The 17822-nt window shown below is 43.1% G+C and overlaps 1 protein-coding gene across 14 annotated transcripts in view; it reads left to right on the top strand.

The window, feature by feature from the left end:
* ELAVL2 (ELAV like RNA binding protein 2) overlaps window positions 1-17504 on the top strand; it is a 161128-nt gene extending 143624 nt beyond the window's left edge. For 10 of the 14 annotated variants that reach the window (XM_081176743.1, XM_081176741.1, XM_081176738.1 and 7 more), the window contains 3 exons: window positions 1171-1396; window positions 12138-12176; window positions 14645-17504. In XM_081176743.1, the coding sequence (XP_081032869.1) occupies window positions 1171-1396; window positions 12138-12176; window positions 14645-14975 (596 nt within the window). In that variant the 3' untranslated portion in view covers window positions 14976-17504. The remainder of the gene's footprint in view (window positions 1-1170; window positions 1397-12137; window positions 12177-14644) is intronic. The other 4 variants (XM_081176742.1, XM_081176736.1, XM_081176748.1 and 1 more) reach the window with 3 other exon arrangements.
* The last annotated feature ends 318 nt before the right edge of the window (window positions 17505-17822 follow it).

Genomic DNA, 17822 nt, shown 5'->3' with positions numbered 1-17822 from the left:
GCAACATACACACACACACACACACATACATATCCGCATCCTTCTGACACACCTCCCCACTGAAGATATTTCCGCCTGCTGGCACTTCTTTAAGACTCAACCCATCTTTCCTGGCTCTCACCAGGTCCTGCACAGACCCACAGATCACCCCCAAAAATGTGCGTCGAAGAGGGTTCCTGGAACTTACTGACTTCAACCTAGTCCAGGCATGGCCAAACTCGGCCCTCCAGCTGTTTTGGGACTATAACTCCCATCATCCCTAGCTTTCAGGACCCAGTGGTCAGGGATGATGGGAATTGTAGTCCCAAAACAGCTGGAGGGCCAAGTTTGGCCATGCCTGCCCTAGTCTCTCACTCTAGGCTTGCTTTTTGGGGGAAGGCACCACAGTTGATTGGGCTTCCTTGAGCTTCTCACAGTTGTGTTGCCTCCAGTATTCCAGCTGTTATTTATACCCAGCCACTCTTTTGCACTACAGTTCCCATCTTCCATGACCCACTGGCCTTGCTAGCTAGGGGTGGTGGGAGTTGTAGTCCAAAAACAGCCGGAGACCCGAGTTTGGGAAACAAGTGTGTTACAACCTTGGTGGGGACAGGAACCGCCTCTTCAGCTTCTACGATAATGATATTCTTGATTGTCATTGTCCCATACAGAACAACGTAATTGGGGGGGGGGGATAATCTACATAAGACATTCAAAACCAGCAAGCCTTCTATCCCAGCCTGGTTAGCCCCCTAAAAACTCTGATACCCCATTTTTAAAAATACAATACACTCCCATAGAGACTCCTTTCACTGTGTTTAAAACCAAAATCGCATTTGGATAGAAACTGTTTCTCAGGCGGCTAGTCCTAGTCTTTATAACCCTGTACCTTCTTCCAGAAGGCAGAAGCTGAAAGAGATAATTTCCAGGGTGCGCACTATCCTGCGCTATCTCTGCAGCTTTCTTGTGGCACCTGGAAGCGTAGATTTGACGCAAGGTGGAAAGAGTGCACCCAATTATTCTCTCCGCAGTCTTTACAACCCTGGACAGCATTGTTTTTCTGCGGCTGGTCTTGTCCTCCGTTGCTTCATACGGCTTGTTGGCTTACATGTAGCTGTGCAAATGGGGGTTCTGGGTGTGTCGGCATTGTTTTGGAAGAGAGCAGTGAACGAGCCTTCTACCTTTATGCAGGAGTTTCAAGGGGTGTGGGCTTCATCCGGTTTGACAAGCGGATTGAGGCAGAAGAAGCCATCAAAGGCTTGAACGGACAGAAACCGCCGAGTGCCACAGAGCCAATCACTGTAAAGTTCGCCAACAATCCAAGCCAAAAAACAAACCAGGCCATCCTTTCCCAGCTGTACCAGTCTCCAAACAGAAGGTACCCAGGACCTCTAGCTCAGCAGGCTCAACGTTTTAGGTAAGTGGAAATGTATAGGAACCCTCTTGAGACCCCCAACCATTCGGTCCGAATTTTCCTTTGAACCAGGTTGTCCTCTCTCTGGTAGGAATTGCATTTCCTCATATGAGAGTTATTGAGTTTCTTAAACTTTTGTGTGTGTCTGGAAGGCATAGCAGTCAACACTTATTTAACAGCACTGCAATCTGTTAGCAGCTATAAACAGAAGAGTTTAAGCCGCTAATTAGTAACGCTTAAAGAAATGGGGAAACATTCTTTTTCCAACCAGGGTTTTAGGGTTATTTTTAAACTTCTAGAGTAAATAATTCTACTAAATCAGACATCTTTCTCAACCATACAATTCTCTTTATTTAAAAGTTTGCCTTGAACATTGTCCATTCTTCTCTACTTTCTGGATCGTCCTTCTAACCTTGCCCTTTTTCTTCTTTTTTTCCTGTGGAAAAAATGGTGGGTTTTTTTTGTTTTTAAGTAGTTTGCACAGTTTTTTGTGTGGGTCTCTGTTCCTGTGGCACAGAGCTTTGCAGCCATATGTTTTTCTCTTCTGATATTTTAGTGTACTGAAAAGGACAGATGGTGTGAATTGAAACAAACATTGTGTTGATCTACATTCAGTAACTGCTTTAGGGTTTTCTATTTAGTGCCGTGCTATGAGAGATTTTGTGTTATGTGCATATGCACACTTGCACATGCATGCTCTGAACTTTGACGCTGGCTTGCACTTGAATCCGGGTTTTCCAGAAAGGTTATAAAGAGTTGGAGTCAGCAGAGAATTGCTGCAAAGTAGAGCAAAAACAGAATCGGATGAGTTGGTTTTCCTTCAAAGAAAAGCAGAATACTCACATTGGGGAGAGAAAAACCTAGGCTTTGCCAGGACTTTAATTTTAATGTTTCAATTAAGCACCTGGCCAATGGCATATTTAAACGAAATCCAGGCAACTTCTTTGCATTTTGTTCCATTAACTTTGTTCACCCTTAAAAGCGTTCGTCCTGGCGAGCTCTTCTATCGGAGCAAAGGCAGTTGTTTTTATTCAGTATTCAGTGGATTTTTCTAATCTTCCTTGAGGTTTTCTTTTGGTTTTTGTGTTTTTCTCATCAAAGGATACTCTTGTCAAGCCGCTGAATATTGAATAAAAGTAGACTTGCCCTTTCTCCATAGGCAGAATGCCTGCTCCAGTACTGAGTGCCGGGGCAGAGGTAGCACTGCTCAGAAGAGGAACCCCAGAATGCCCTGTGCCTGAAGTTAAGGCCATTGGGGAATGACTGCACTGACATGAAAAAAGAGGTAAATAAACTCCTGCAGAAATGGCGACTGCCAGGGTTGGGACACACACAATGCCCCCGTGGCCTTTTCAAACCCCCTGAGCAGTCTTTCTCCAACATCCCAGCGGCCCAGCTGTCCCCTAGATCACCTGCAAGCTTACAAATTGTGAGTGGTATTCATTGTGTTTTGAGTGGCGGCAGCTGGATCCGAAGGGGAAATGTGGCGTGTGTGCTGGAATACGCAATACTTGTTGGGAGATGTTGGGATGAATTCCGAGGGCTGCACCTGCATTCCTTAACGACTTCCAGAATAGGCCTGCTTTGACCACTGTACCTTTCTCACAGTTTGAAAAAGAGAGAGAATGTTGGCCTTTGTTGCCAAGGCATCCTTCAGCACTAATTTTGTGAACCGGAGTGGTTTCACCCCACTGTTAAGTTTTCTAATGAGATGGTGCCCTCTAGATGTTGTTGGGACTCCAATTCCCATCATCCCCAGGCCGCAGAGCCAGTGGTTAGGGATAATGGGAGTTGAAGTCCAACAATAAATGGAGTGGTCAACTGCGAGAAGCGAAGTTACAGGGAACCAGGCAGAGGGCCTTCTCAGTAGTGGCGCCTGCCCTGTGGAACACCCTCCCATCAGATGTCAAAGAAATAAACAACTATCGGTCTTTTAGAAGACGTCTGAAGGCAGCCCTGTTTAGGGAAGCTTTTAATATTGGATGAATCATTGTATTTTAATATTCTGCTGGAAGCTGCCCAGAGTGCCTGGGGAAACCCAGCCAGATGGGCGGGGTATAAGTCTTTTCTCCCGTTAAAAAATCAGAACCCCCATTCCATTGGTTTCCATCGCGTAGCAATGTCAGGAAACAGTAATGGCACACAGGGAGAGGAGAAGAACGTATTTCTCTCTAGGACTTCCGCATGTTCAGTAGCTACACTGGCCTATGGGACTTAGAACCCAGTGTACCTGCTACTCAGTGTATCAAAGTGGAAAAAGAGAGGGGGCCAAAACTACCTTCCCTCTGTGTTGACTGCTGCTCCTACTGCCATTTTGTGGAATGGCATGGGCTGGTAGCGGGCAGGGAACTTAAGGCTCAGAACTTGATCCCAGCAGCTTTCAAAGTTTTCCTCTAGCTTAATTTTGGCTTTTCACACCTCTGATTTTAGTTCTGGACACTACTGCCTGTGACTCGGAAGCTAGTTGGACTATTTTTCAGTGGGGGGTTAATTCCTGGTTGCATCCTTTGGCAAGCCCATGCAAAGGGCGGGGGCCGCCAGGTACACTTGACCCGGACCTTGGAGGGTTAAGCTGGCCGGGGGCTGCTTTTTCGTTTGAGTTTATAACTGTATTCTAACAAGACTCCCATCCTGGGCTTCAGACAAATTCCTCACGGGCCTGTCCTTAGGTTTGTAGCCTATTCACTGCAGGGATAGGATAGCTCATGATGCAATGCAGAAGATTTTCAGGTGTGTTTAATCAGCTCCAATCTGGCACTGAAATTCCGCCCCCCCCAGCCCCCGGAAACTGTTACACCTATGTATAACTCCTTTACCACAGATAACTAGTTACAGAAGTTGATAAATGTCCTCTTACTCAGTTCCCTCAATTAAAACTTTTCCATTTTAATTAAAATTTCAATTAAAAATTAAGACAATCAGTTTCACTTGGACCCATGTTTCTGATGGCGTATTACTTCATGCCCAAACACTTTGCTCAACGGCTTAATTAAAACACGAGGTAAGTTTTTCCATGCTTTATACTAGAGCAGGATGAATGTATCAGCACTTTTGCTGCCTGGAAGTTGCCAGAACAATACAGTTCCTTGATAATGGATGATCCATCTTACCCTTTTCCACATCACATAAATGTTTCGCAGCCTTTGGAATCTGTAATGTCCTGTAGCCTCTTGCTCTTACTTCTGAAGTGATTTGAGAATTATGCTGGTTTCTTTTAATCTGAGGTCTCATTTCTAAGTGGAGGTCTTATCCAAGATTTTAGGGGGTTCCCACTTTTAGGGGGTGCATATACCAGTGTCTACATCTGCAGTATTTATACGTTAACCTCCCAACGAACGTTACATTTTAAGTTATATTTAGAATACAGTAAAATAAACAAGACATAACATACACCTTTGCCTCACCCTAATAAAATTTCTGCAAGTTCTCAGCTGCCACTTGGCTGCTCAATTTCTGGGCCGCCAAAGGTATAGGAAATATTCCTGGTCCAGGCAAGTTCCTGACCCCCCCAGGTGGAAATAATGACACACAACACTATTATTAAGGTTAATGGGTTAAAAAAGGCCACAACTTTATTGGTTACAGGTGATGAGTAGTATTGGCTTAGGCATTGGTCCTAACCGACTATATCCGACTCCAGCCCATCTGCTTGAAGTCCAAGAAGGGCTAACCACCAGTAGGGGGAGTCCTGCTGATGCACAGCAACTAGGAACTCTCCTGGGGTCACCGCTAGGGGTCATGCCTTAGGCCCTCACCTCCCCAGGCTTCGGACAGGGCCATGCCCCCCAGAATCCTTTAACGGACTACCCTGCAATATGCGGGGCAGGTGATGGTGTTATCTCCCCTCTTCCATCTACAGAACAATACCAATGCCAAGCCGCCGATACCCAGAAAGTTGTGACGATTTGCTATGAGGTAGGCAAAAACCAAGTGGCTGGTGCCAATTTGCCAAGTGGAAAAATTCCTACCAGGCCCCTCAACAGCGACCAACCAAGGTCCATAGCAAAGTCAAGGAACGAAAACCTTATAGGGCAGGAGGGTGGGAAAAAGCAGGAACAGCTGGCAGGTGGCAAAGAGGGAGATCTCCAGCCGCGTCCTGCCTTTATAGGGCAGGCCACGCCCCTGAGCCAGCCAATTGGCCGGCCAGGGGGTGACGTGGCCGGGAATCCCCCCCAATCACGTGGGGCAGGCCTCTGCCCGCCGCGCACAGGGAGGGGCCGTGAAGCCCACAACCCCACCTCCTTAGGCGGACGTGGCTCTCCCATCCCAGTTAGGATACGTGACTTAGAATCATAGAATTATAGAGTTGGAAGAGACCACAAGGGCCATCGAGTCCAACCCCCTGCCAAGCAGGAAACACCATCAGAGCACTCCTGATATATGGTTGTCAAGCCTCTGCTTAAAGACCTCCAAAGTAGGAGACTCCACCACACTCCTTGGCAGCAAATTCCACTGTCGAACAGCTCTTACTGTCAGGAAGTTCTTCCGAATGTTTAGGTGGAATCTTCTTCTTGTAGTTTGGATCCATTGCTCCGTGTCCGCTTCTCTGGAGCAGCAGAAAACAACCTTTCTCCCTCCTCTATATGACATCCTTTTATATATTTGAACATGGCTATCATATCACCCCTTAACCTCCTCTTCTCCAGGCTAAACATGCCCAGCTCCCTTAGCCGTTCCTCATAAGGCATCGTTTCCAGGCCTTTGACCATTTTGGTTGCCCTTCATGTGTAAAGGTCATGTATACCTGCGTTATTTGATTAAAACCTGTACCTTCAACATCAATTTAACTTCCCAGTAGGGCTGGGAAATATCTGGTTTTCAACATCGTGATACATCACCAGCTAAACATCGTGAAATACTGATACATCACGATGTCTGAAATAAGGCTGGAGCTCTATAGAGGCACTGGCTGGTTTTTCCCCACATTCTGATTTTTGCATCACACACACACACACCGTGGTTTGCAATATATTGTCAGGTCAAACATGATGAAACCTATATCCCAGTACGGACTTTAAACTGTTTATCGACTTTAAACTGTTATCATGAAATGGACTTTGAAGCAGTTTTGGACGATCTGTTGATACATCGCCCAGCCCTAGTTCCCAGTGCAGCTCACTGATAGTAAACAAAAAAGTGTAATATGATAATTATTGTAAATTAATTATAAAGCATAGAAAGCTTACGTAGAACTTGGGGGGGGGGGAGCTTTAAAACTGTATACTTAAAGAAGTATCTTAATGGCTGTCTCAATTTGATTTGGAAAAGGGGGAATCCTGCATTCATTAATATAGCTACCATTGGCCCGATCCCCCAAAGCATTAACATTTATGCTTCATCAGTCAAGGTTATTTCTTTGCTGCTAAAATACCATGTAGAAGTTTTGAGTGTCAAGTACATAGAAATTTCAGGGTTCAGAATAATGGTCTTCATTATAGAAATACATGGATTGTGTTCGTTTGCAAATATAGTGTTGCTCTTACCCCTCTGTTTTGGATTAAAGCACAGGAAAATGGGAGCAGTTGGAACTAAGAGACTGTCAAATCGAAATAGCTACACTGATTATCACTAAAAGGGTGACAGCAAGAGTTGAAAGGTTGTAGGGAGGCAGACTTTTGGGACAGACTTAAGCAAGCATTCAAGGGCAAAAAAACACTCAGTCTTACAAATATTCTCTCTCCGTGGCCACTGACCAAGTAAGTGTCCAGAAATTTGTGCGTGTAGTTAATGGCATACTGACAATCTCAGATTAATTCGATGAATGTTTGAAGACATCTGAAGGCAGCTCTGTTTAGGGATGTTTTTAATGTTTGAAGTTTTATTCTGTTTTTAATGTTCTGTTGAAAGCGGGGGAAACCACTAGAAATAATAAATTATTATTATTATTATTATTATTATTATTATTATTATTATTATTATTATTATTATTTTAAATCTTCACCAGTAAATGCTGATACAGTGGTACTTTGGTTCTCAAACTTACTCCATTCCACAAGTCTGTTCCAAAACCAAAGCGGTCCAAAACCAAGGCACACTTTCCCATAGAAAGTAATGCAAAATGGATTGATCCATTCCAGACTTTTAAAAACAAGCCATAAAACAGCAATTTAACATGAATTTTACTATCTAACAAGACCATTGATCCATAAAATGAAAGCGATAAACAATGTACTGCAGTCACACAATCAATCTATCAATCAATGAGTAGCTGAACTGGTTTCCACACAGTCACAAAAACAAAAGACCTGCAAAAACAAAAACGCAAAATAAATAGCAAAAACAGACAGACCTCAGCATAACACTCAAAATGGAAGCGTGGCACTCAAAACAGAGCACGTTTGGCTTCCGAAAAAGTTTTGCAAACCGGAACATTTACTTCCGGGTTTGCAGTGTTTGGGTTCCAAGTCGTTTGAGTACCAAGGCGTTTGAGAACCAAGGGTCCACTGTAATTGCCTAATTGTCAGAATTCATGTGTACCCCTCTGCCCCCCCCAAATGAAGAGATGTGTATCTCTTGGCATTCACAAAACTTTGATTTTGATGAATCACATGTCAGTTTAGCTATTAAATTTGCTGAAAGGCAAGCATGGGCAGTAGACTTTGGTGGCTTGCAAAAATTATTTTAAAAACCCTGCTGGGGCTCATGATTTGCTTGCTCATCCCACGATCACGTCTAGTCTGAATGGAGCTGTAGTTCGCAGGGTTGTTGGTTTTTCTTAAAGTCTCACCAGGGGCAACAATGAGATGAGGACAACATCGAAGTGTGTAATGCGGTTTCAGAGGCTATTCAAGACATGTTTTCTCCAAAGGCAACTGAGGGACATAAGAACCCGTGTTCCTCTCGGACCACTTCTAGTTTTTGTATGGTGTTTTCATCTCCAGAGGATTTCTTTCCATAAAAGGCAAAACCGTTAATTCCACGGCGATGTCACTGCTCATACATCTCATCTTGAGGTGATCAGAGTGTTTTCATAGTGACAACTTCCCTTCACTCGAACAATTTGCGTAATTAAGTAATTTATTCCATAGGCTGATAACATCAAGTGCTTAACATAGTCTTCCATTTACTTCTATAATTGTGCAAATGAGTTTGTGCATAATTACCCACAGATATTTGAAGGTTGTGGTAGCGAGGTCTAAAACAGAGCTTCTTATTAGGAGTTTTGGGTGCGGGAATTGGGTCAAAGTGTGGACGTGTTCGGTGTGAAAGTGGCTTGTGTTGGACAGGGAATTATGGACAGAAACACAGTCGGACTTTGGAACCCGGACATCTGACGCGGCCTCTGATTGACTGCAGGAGCTTCCTACAGCCAATCAGAAGCCACGCCTTGGTTCCCAAACGTTTTAGAAGTCAAACGGACTTTCGGAACGGATTCCTTTCGACTTCCGAGGTATGACTGTATGAATGCTGCTATCCTTGTTGTTTAGTCGTGTCCGACTCTTTGTGACCCCATAGACCAGAGCACGCCAGGCACTCCTGTCTTCCACTGCCTCCCGCAGTTTGGTCAAACTCATGCTGGTAGCTTCGCGAACGCTATCCAACCATCTCGTCCTCTGTCGTCCCCTTCTCCTTGTGCCCTCCATCTTTCCCAACATCAGGGTCTTTTCCAGGGAGTCTTCTCTTCTCATGAGGTGGCCAAAGTATTGGAGCCTCAGCTTCACGATCTGTCCTTCCAGTGAGCACTCAGGGCCGATTTCCCTCAGAATGGAGAGGTTTGATCTTCTTGCAGTCCATGGGACTCTCAAGAGTCTCCTCCAGCACCATAGTTCAAAAGCATCAATTGTTCGGTGATCAGCCTTCTTTATAGCCCAGCTTTCACTTCCATACATCACTACTGGGAAAACCATAGCTTTTACTATACGGACCGTTGTTGGCAAGGTGATGTCTCTACTTTTTAAGATGCTGTCTAGGTTTGTCATTGCTTTTCTCGCTGCTATCCTAGAATCCTAGAATTGTAGAGTTATTTTATCCAATCCCCTGCATTGCAGGAATCTAAAGCATCCATGACAGATGGCTATCCAACCTTTGTTTTGTGGCTGTCTTGATAATTGGATGAATGTATCATATGAACAAAGACCAATGTATTTTGTAGCCTGTAGATGCTCCTTTTTCTAAATAATGGGACTAAAGCAGGCTTGATCCATGAGCCACTTCCTCCTAAGGTGACTACCTTGTTACAGAAATTAAATTTCCTTCAAAAGAAGCCAATAAAGCACACACTTTTATGCTTGGGAAGTCAGGATCTTTCATTAAACTCAAAAGGCACTGCTTCCAGTTTATATTTTTAAAACTGCTTTTAATCATGGTTGTGAGCACATTTGCAAAGGCAGAATGAAAGATTTGAAAGGCAGAATGAAAACAAATCAATTTTGTTACATATTGCCACTTAAGTTTTATCATTTATTAATTTTAGAAATTTATATGTTGCGTCTCGGAATTCCCTGAGTGGCTTTTCAACACACACACAAAATCAGAAATGCAATAAACATTTTCTAAACAGAGCATTACATTTGGGAAAAGGCGACTGGCCTCATCACTCACCTCTCTGATTCTCAGGGTTTAGACCAGGCATAGGCAAACTCAGCCCTCCAGATGTTTTAGGACTACAACTCCATCATCCCTAGCTAACAGGACCAGTGGTCAGGGATGATGGGAGCTGCAGTCCCAAAACATCCGGAGGGCCGAGTTTGCCTATGCCTGGTTTAGATGCTCTGCTTCAAGACTGCCACATTCTTTCCTGTGCTTTTGCAGACCTGCCCACCCCCAAGTCTACTCTTTAATTGACAAACAAGCCCTTTAGGTCAGGGGTGGCTAACTTGTGGGCCATGTGCATCCTTTATTTTTTAGTTTTCCCCACAGATTCGTACCTTACATGGGTTCCCTGGACTTCATCAAGGCCCCTAGGTGATTTTTCAATTGATTTCCATTATGTAATAACTCCCCCCCCCCCGCAGAAAAAGAGAGACTCGGGCAGCTTAGTTCCATGTTGTATGTGTGTGCTTTGTGTTGGTTTCCGCCGCTCATGAACAGTGCTTCTCAGCTGCCTGTGAAGCTATCAGCAGCACGATCGTTAGCCCTTCCATATTCGTATGAACTCTTCCTTCCGAAGAGGGATGACCTGTCACCATCACTCTCAAGAGCCGCTGAAGTGCTGGTTCTCAAGGATGATCATGAATGATTGTCTCTCTTCTGAAGACATCGGCAGGATTACTAGAGCTCTTGGTGTGTGAGGGTTGGCCAACTCTCAAAACCACTCCTGCTTTAGTCAAAGCTCAGAAATACGTGTGTGTGTGTGTGTGTGTGTGTGTGTGTGTGTGTGTGTGTGTTGGTTGGCATCCATCTGTCTCAGGAGAAAATGGAAGAGAGTGTCTTCAGGGTGAAGTCAAACTGTTGGGAGAGTTATGGCGCCTGCTGTGACTGTGGAGACTGATACAGGAGAGACATGTTTTGTTGCAGACGGGGAGACAAAGGCGTCCTGTTGTGCTGGTGCAAGTGTATCATGGTGTTTCTTCTCTCTGCATTCCTCGCAGCTGTCATTCCTCCTCTGGTCACTGCTGCGTAGAGACCTGACCTCACTGATTGTCTCCAAGGCCCTGTGGTCATCTGCAAGGGATTCCCACATGGTGGGGTTAATGTTGCCAGCCTTCTGTGTCACATTTGCAATTCAGAGTTGGTCCTCCAATCGCCACATCCATTTTGAGAGCGGATTAAAGTGACTTAGTATTAATCACAGTAATGGCTGGTGCCAACCTTTCACTCAGCCAGACACAAGCAAACTGACCCTCCAGATGTTTTGGGACTACAACTCCCATCATCCCTGACCACCAGTCCTGGTAGCTAGGGGTGATGGGAGTTGTAGTCCCAAAATATTTGGAGGGCCGAGTTTGCCTGCACTCAGCTATACTAAGTGTATACTATCAGCTATACTAATATGTTCTCAAGTGTGGCTTCTGAATTCTCAACAATAAGTGATACGGTCCAGCATTGACACAATCGGATATCTCTATCACTCTGATTGAGCATAAAACTTCGTGATTTGCATAAGATGTTTATGTTTCGCAGTGGGTTAAAAGTAAAATCAAATCTGCATTCCTTTGTGCAAGTTACGCTGGCACGGTAGAAAATGTTTGCAGTTTGTGGCAGCACAGTTGACATTTAAGCAAGTGTCTCTGCCAGGGTATAAACATTTGAAGATAAACCCATAGCATACTATTTAATTGTGGTACGAGAAGGTAATGTCTTGTCGTTGGAAATCTTGAGGAACGGACTTTAGGAAACGTGTGCAGAGTAACTTAATATGTGTTTCAGCCCAAAGGGCTTTCTGATAATGGAGTGAGAGTGTGGACAAAATGGTCTGGTCCCTCATGTAAAGACTTCTGTGTGAAATTCATTTTCTGAACCAGTACTTTAATACGTGTGTTCTGTCACTTTTTTTAAAAAAAAACACAACCTAATTGTCTTGGTAGCATGGAATTGGAAAGCCTTGTTTTATGTCCTCCCGAGGCTGAGCTGCTCTTTTGCATAAATACCTAATGGAAATTTAATCAAGGCTGGCTTTGTGGGGATGCTTGTAGGATCTCTCTGTGGGGGGGGGGGCAGAGGAGGATGCAGGTAATACGTATTGATTGTGCATCTTCAGCCTTATAAGTCTGTTCTGGGAGAAGCCTTTCAAGATCCAACTAGCAACTTGCACTTGAAGGTAGACGACCCAAAGACTGAACACTTTGCTAAATGTGTTTTGCAGGTTGGACAATCTGCTCAATATGGCTTATGGAGTAAAGAGGTAATGAAGAATTGTGTTAGGTCCATAACGCTTAACCCTTCCTAATAATAAATTATACTGTTTTCAGTTGTACATACTTTGGAGCTAATTTATTTTAAGTTGCATTGTCTCTGCATGTTCAGACATTAAACAAAAGCTATTTTTATTTCAGTACATCACTTAACACATTCTGTCTCTTCATCACATCCATAATTTCAACAGCTTCCAGCATTACTTTCAGTGGTATTTGTCTTTTTCAGTTAATGGCTGGCAATTTATTAATCTTTATCGCATTGCCTTTTGTATCATTCTAGCATTCTGCAACAACTTGGGGCCTTTCTGCACTAGAGTTTTGTTTATTCAGCCTTTCCCACCAGTGCCAATAGTATTGTATCTGTGCCAGCAGATGGTCATAGATCCATGGAATTGGAAGTGATCCTGTGGGGATCATTTGGTCCAACCCCCTGCAAGGCAGGAATATGCAATTGTCCCATAAGGGGACCAAGCCTGTAACCTTGGCAATCATGAGCGCCACACTTGAACCAATTGACTTGGTGCAATGATAATGGCTATGTAACGCAGATGCAATTCTTTAATGCTAAAAGTACTTCACGTGTATTATCTTGGTAAATCTTAACGCATCCTGCAGGGTGATAATATTTTCGTATTGCAGCTATGGGACTGAAGCTTCACAAATAGTGAAGGGTTGAAGTAGACATTTCATTGCAGGTCTGCATTTTTAAAAAGAGACAAGTATTTGGATTTCTAATACCCAGTTGTCTTATGGACACTTTTGTTCTCGCTTTTGTGGCTAAGGCAAAGTTTGACCAGTCCGCAAACGCCTCATTGAGTGTCCCAACAGGAAGGAAAGGTGTGGACAACTAGAAACTAAATAATGTGTCGCTGTTAATCAGATGTGTCACTGTTAACATCTCACTAGGGCAGCAGGGGTCCGACTAGATACTGCACCATATGACAAGGGGGATCGATAGTTCACAAGGCTATAATAAAGGAACAAAACAAAAATATTCAGTAAATGGAAGACTGGCATCTCACAGCAGATAAGTTCACTGCAGAAGAAAGGATTAGATGACCCTAAGAGTACAGCCTACAAATAACTTAATTTTATTAAACTTCTTTACAAAAATATTGACACCAGTGCTAGGCCAATATTTTGCCCCCTTGGAGGAGCTTTTCCCTTTGACTTTTGTGTAGTGGCAAGGTGATTTCCTGAGAAAGCGAATTGGTGGGAATGGCTGCAATTTGCCTCATTTTTAAGAGTACGAGGAAGCTGAAGGATACCTTTGTTTTTCTTCTATGTAAAAGTGCTGCTCCTGAAACTTTCACGCTGGCTTCCAAGCGCCGACACTTTCAGCACTTGTCAACTGTCTCCTGGCTTGGAGGCACACACCTCTCACGTGTCTAAAAAAGACCCACTCCAAGCTGAGAAGTGTTGGAAGGAGGCCCACCCTGAGAAGTGTTGAGCTACAGCAGGTGGCCTCCAGGAGACACACAACTCTTTCATGCCTCAGCACCGAGCACATTTGAGGCCCAATGCAGGCAAACAGCAGAATAGTCTTGTCGAAGGGGATCCACAAAGCCTGGCCAAAGCCTTAATGAGAATTCCTTGCCATGCATTTTTCTTGAGTTGGGCTTGTGCGTCCTGCGCTCTACCTAGTTTGAAAACTGCTGTGCTGCAGCAGTGAATGTTTGCAGAGGAGCAACTCCTAGGGGCTGAGATCCCTTCACCACCACCTAGGTAAAGGTAAAGGGACCCCTGACCGTTAGGTCCAGTCGTGACCGACTCTGGGGTTGTTGCGCTCATCTCGCTTTATTGGCTGAGGGAGCCGGCGTACAGATTCCGGGTCATTTGGCCAGCATGACTAAGCCGCTTCTGGCGAACCAGAGCAGCACACGGAAACGCCGGAGTGGTACCTATTTATCTACTTGCACTTTGACGTGCTTTCGAACTGCTAGGTTGGCAGAAGCAGGGACCGAGCAACAGGAGCTCACCCCATCACGGGGATTCGAACCGCGACCTTCTGATCGGCAAGTCCTAGGCTCTGGTTTAACCCACAGCGCCACCCACGTCCCCACGCCACCACCTACCCCCCAATAAAACATTTGAAGGAGCTAGGGCCTCCTAAAGTTGATGGCCACTGCAGTTCAAATGGGGTGTGTGTGTTCTGTGTCACGCGATCGATTATGTGTGGCAGGACTTACCTGGCCCCCCCCCCCAATATTTCATTCAAGTTGGCACCCCCAAACGCATGCTTTGCAGGCGCTGAAATCAATGCATACTTGAGGCACAAAACTAGGCAGAAAGGCTCTCAGTTTAAACTTGTGCAGCATGCTGATACCATGTGGAAGTAGACTGCATTTTTAAATTCATGTTCTGAACTTGCATTCTCCTTAAAATAAAAAATCTCCTTTTTGTCTCTCTCTCTCTCTCTTTCTCTCTCTTGTCTTTGCCCCTCTCCGTTGGTTAGTAGGTTTTCTCCAATGACCATTGATGGAATGACCAGTTTGGCTGGGATCAATATCCCGGGACATGCGGGGACCGGGTGGTGCATTTTTGTTTACAATTTAGCTCCTGATGCAGACGAGAGCATCCTGTGGCAAATGTTCGGACCCTTCGGGGCCGTCACCAACGTGAAGGTCATCCGCGACTTCAACACAAACAAGTGCAAAGGCTTTGGATTTGTGACTATGACAAACTATGACGAGGCGGCCATGGCTATCGCCAGCCTGAACGGATACCGCCTTGGAGACAGAGTTTTGCAGGTCTCGTTTAAAACAAACAAAACGCACAAAGCCTAACGAGGTGCCCTCGGCCCAGTTTATATTTGAAAACTTATTCGACAAAGGCAAGTTAAAAGAAACTTTATACATTAGTAAATGTCTTTGTAAGTCAGTGTTGAGATGGGGGGGCGGGGGATAAAAGACTAGCATCCTAAGAAATATGCGAGATTTTTTATTGCTAGTATTTGAATTAAAAAAAAAACTTCTTAAATATCTTATGTTTGAATATGGACAAGAGGTACAGGGTTTTTACCTGTCACAATGCATTCTATTGCCTTCTTTGAAGAAGGCGGAACCTTTTAAAATGTTTGAGCTTAAGGGAAGACGATTTCTTTTACACGACTGCCTTGAACCTGTGAGTAGTTAATTGAGGCTTTGTGTTAACGATCCTTGAGTTAAGTTTAGTCTTACGTTGTGTTTGATTTACACTTTAATGCCTTGCAGTTTAGTCTGTTCAAGAAAAGTGTTTCGAAGTTTACATTTTTATTTATAAAGTTTGAAAGTATTTATTTTGTAATTATTATTTGGGTCTGGGGGAAGGGGGGGTGGTGCATTATAAAAGCTTATTGTAAGATTAATGGAGAACTTTTCGTAAAGCAGTACCTTGCCAAAGAGATAAGAGCCTCTTTGATGTGGGTTTAAAAAAACAAAACAAAGCATCTATTTTTATAAAAAAGAGAAAATTTGGAGAAACTTTTTACAGGTCCTGGAACAAATATTTTGACTTGAATACTTTGAGAAATCTCTTCATATGACACCTAGTGAGCTTTTAAAACTTACCAGGAAATTTGCAGTGGTTGGGGGAAAAAAACACTTTAGAGAGATTTATGATGTAGAAATTCTTTAGAGATCTTTGTTACTCAAGAAGTTGGAATCACTGAGAAATGCACTGCTGGTTTTGATTTTGTAATCGTTGGTGCAGTCTCTGAACATCCTGGTTACTATGTGATAGGTGGCTCACATTAACTTGTGTGGTTTTGAAACAAAAGGAGAAAAAAAATTAAAAGTATATAAGAGCAGGCAAGAAATTTAAATTAACTGAGATAGGGGAAAAAAATCTGTTCTTCCTATAGAATTCCCTTCAGATAGAGCTCATGGTGTTTAGTGATGTACTTCCAGTATTGTTTGAAGAATTGTTTTGTCTTAAAAAATAAAAAAAAGATGTTTGCACACGGTTTGCACCAATGGCAGACCAGGAAAGAAGCAGTCTTGCGTTGGATATATTTGAAGGTATTTTGAAAGTTACGTTCAAGGCTAACACCTGAGCTTTGTGTAATGTAAATAATATCTTTTTTGTTTTATGAACCTCTTTTCAGCTGATAACTTTTGAGTTTCCTTCTGGTTTTTTCGTTTTCCCTTATTTAACATGCCAAGTGATGTTCAAAATTCTGAATGTTTTTGTATGTTTCCTTTTCCTTTGTATAAATGGCATTAAGATTGTTACTTGAGGTCTGCTTAATTCATTTCTGTTGTCCTGAGGACTTGAATTTACAGTGTATCAGATACGTTGCAAATTTTGTCTGTAGATAGTCTAGCTTCAGCTGTTTATGGTGATGCTACATTTTTGTTTATAAATATGTTTGTGGTAAAAAAAAATGAGTATAACCATAGGTTTTGAACAAATTCCTTACATTTTTCATACCAGAATCATAAATACCTGTATGCTATTGAAATTTAACTTTGTATGACGCTTAAAAACACTTATTTGGGGAAAATAATAAAGACTTTACCATGTATGGAAGAAATTTAAGGTCAAAAAAGTACAAATATTTTCTGATTAGCATCTAGCTTATAATAAATTTTTAAAAAGCTGAAGGCCGGCAGAGCCTTTTCCAGGATGCACTGACAAACTATATAGATCCGTCCTGCTTTTTGTATAAACTGAGATGCTCATTTGCTTCCCCTTAGAACCAAGCAATGTGCTATGCATAACATTCTTGTACATGATATTTGCAGTTGCTTTCCGATTCTTATTTTTTAAGAAAAGAATTGTAGTTATAAAATTTTCAGTATAGTACAGTACATTAAAAAAAAAACTGTGAGAGAATAAAGTGTGCTAAAGTGACAAACGACTTTTCTCATGCCGGACTCATTCAGTGCTCTTCGGATCAATTGGCTTAATCCTAATCCCACACTCGTGTTGGGATCCACATTAACACAAATTCCCTGTGCTTCAGAAGGTGATGGAGCTCCATGGTGGTGATGGTGGTTGGAGTGGGTCCAGCACCTGGTACCTGCAACCTTTGCCGCTTTATACGGCTATAGTGAAAATCAAAATCAAAAATCCACTCAAATAAGGGGCATCGATGAGAAGGCATGATGTGTCTGTTGGGCTTCACTTTGCACTGTTTATCAGAGCACTTAATAAAATGTAAGGCTGGTATTTATTTGAAGTTGTACAGTATGACTTAATTCACATCTGTTGGAGTAGAAAAAAAATATATTCTGTTGAGTATTTAAAAAGAGGCTGTACATGTTTTCTTTTGTGTTTGGATCCTTTGTACTTTTTCATGTTCAGTACATCAATAAACAAAAGTTGAAGGGAAAGAGCAGTGTGGTACAGCGGTCTTTACCCAGTTTTGTTTATTTTTTTTGAGTATGTTGTCGTGGGCGTAAGAGTAGTCACACACACACACACACACACACACACACACACACATCCATTGGTTTGAGGAAAGTGGGTGTTTCAGTCCCACAAACTCACATGCACCCACAAATGGGGCAAGTTTGCATCCTGATCTTCCCAAGCGTTTTCTTCAAGATGGCAGGTGTTAATACAAGCTAGGAAGGGAGCCTAGAGAAGTGGATGTGATTACATACAGTGCCAATCTGTGTTTACAGTATTGAAATAAAAACTGGTATTTT

This window comes from Podarcis bocagei (genome assembly GCF_964188305.1).
Source record: "Podarcis bocagei genome assembly, chromosome: 17".
NCBI classification, from domain to species: Eukaryota; Metazoa; Chordata; class Lepidosauria; order Squamata; family Lacertidae; genus Podarcis; species Podarcis bocagei.
This window is presented reverse-complemented; position numbering and strand designations above follow the sequence as displayed.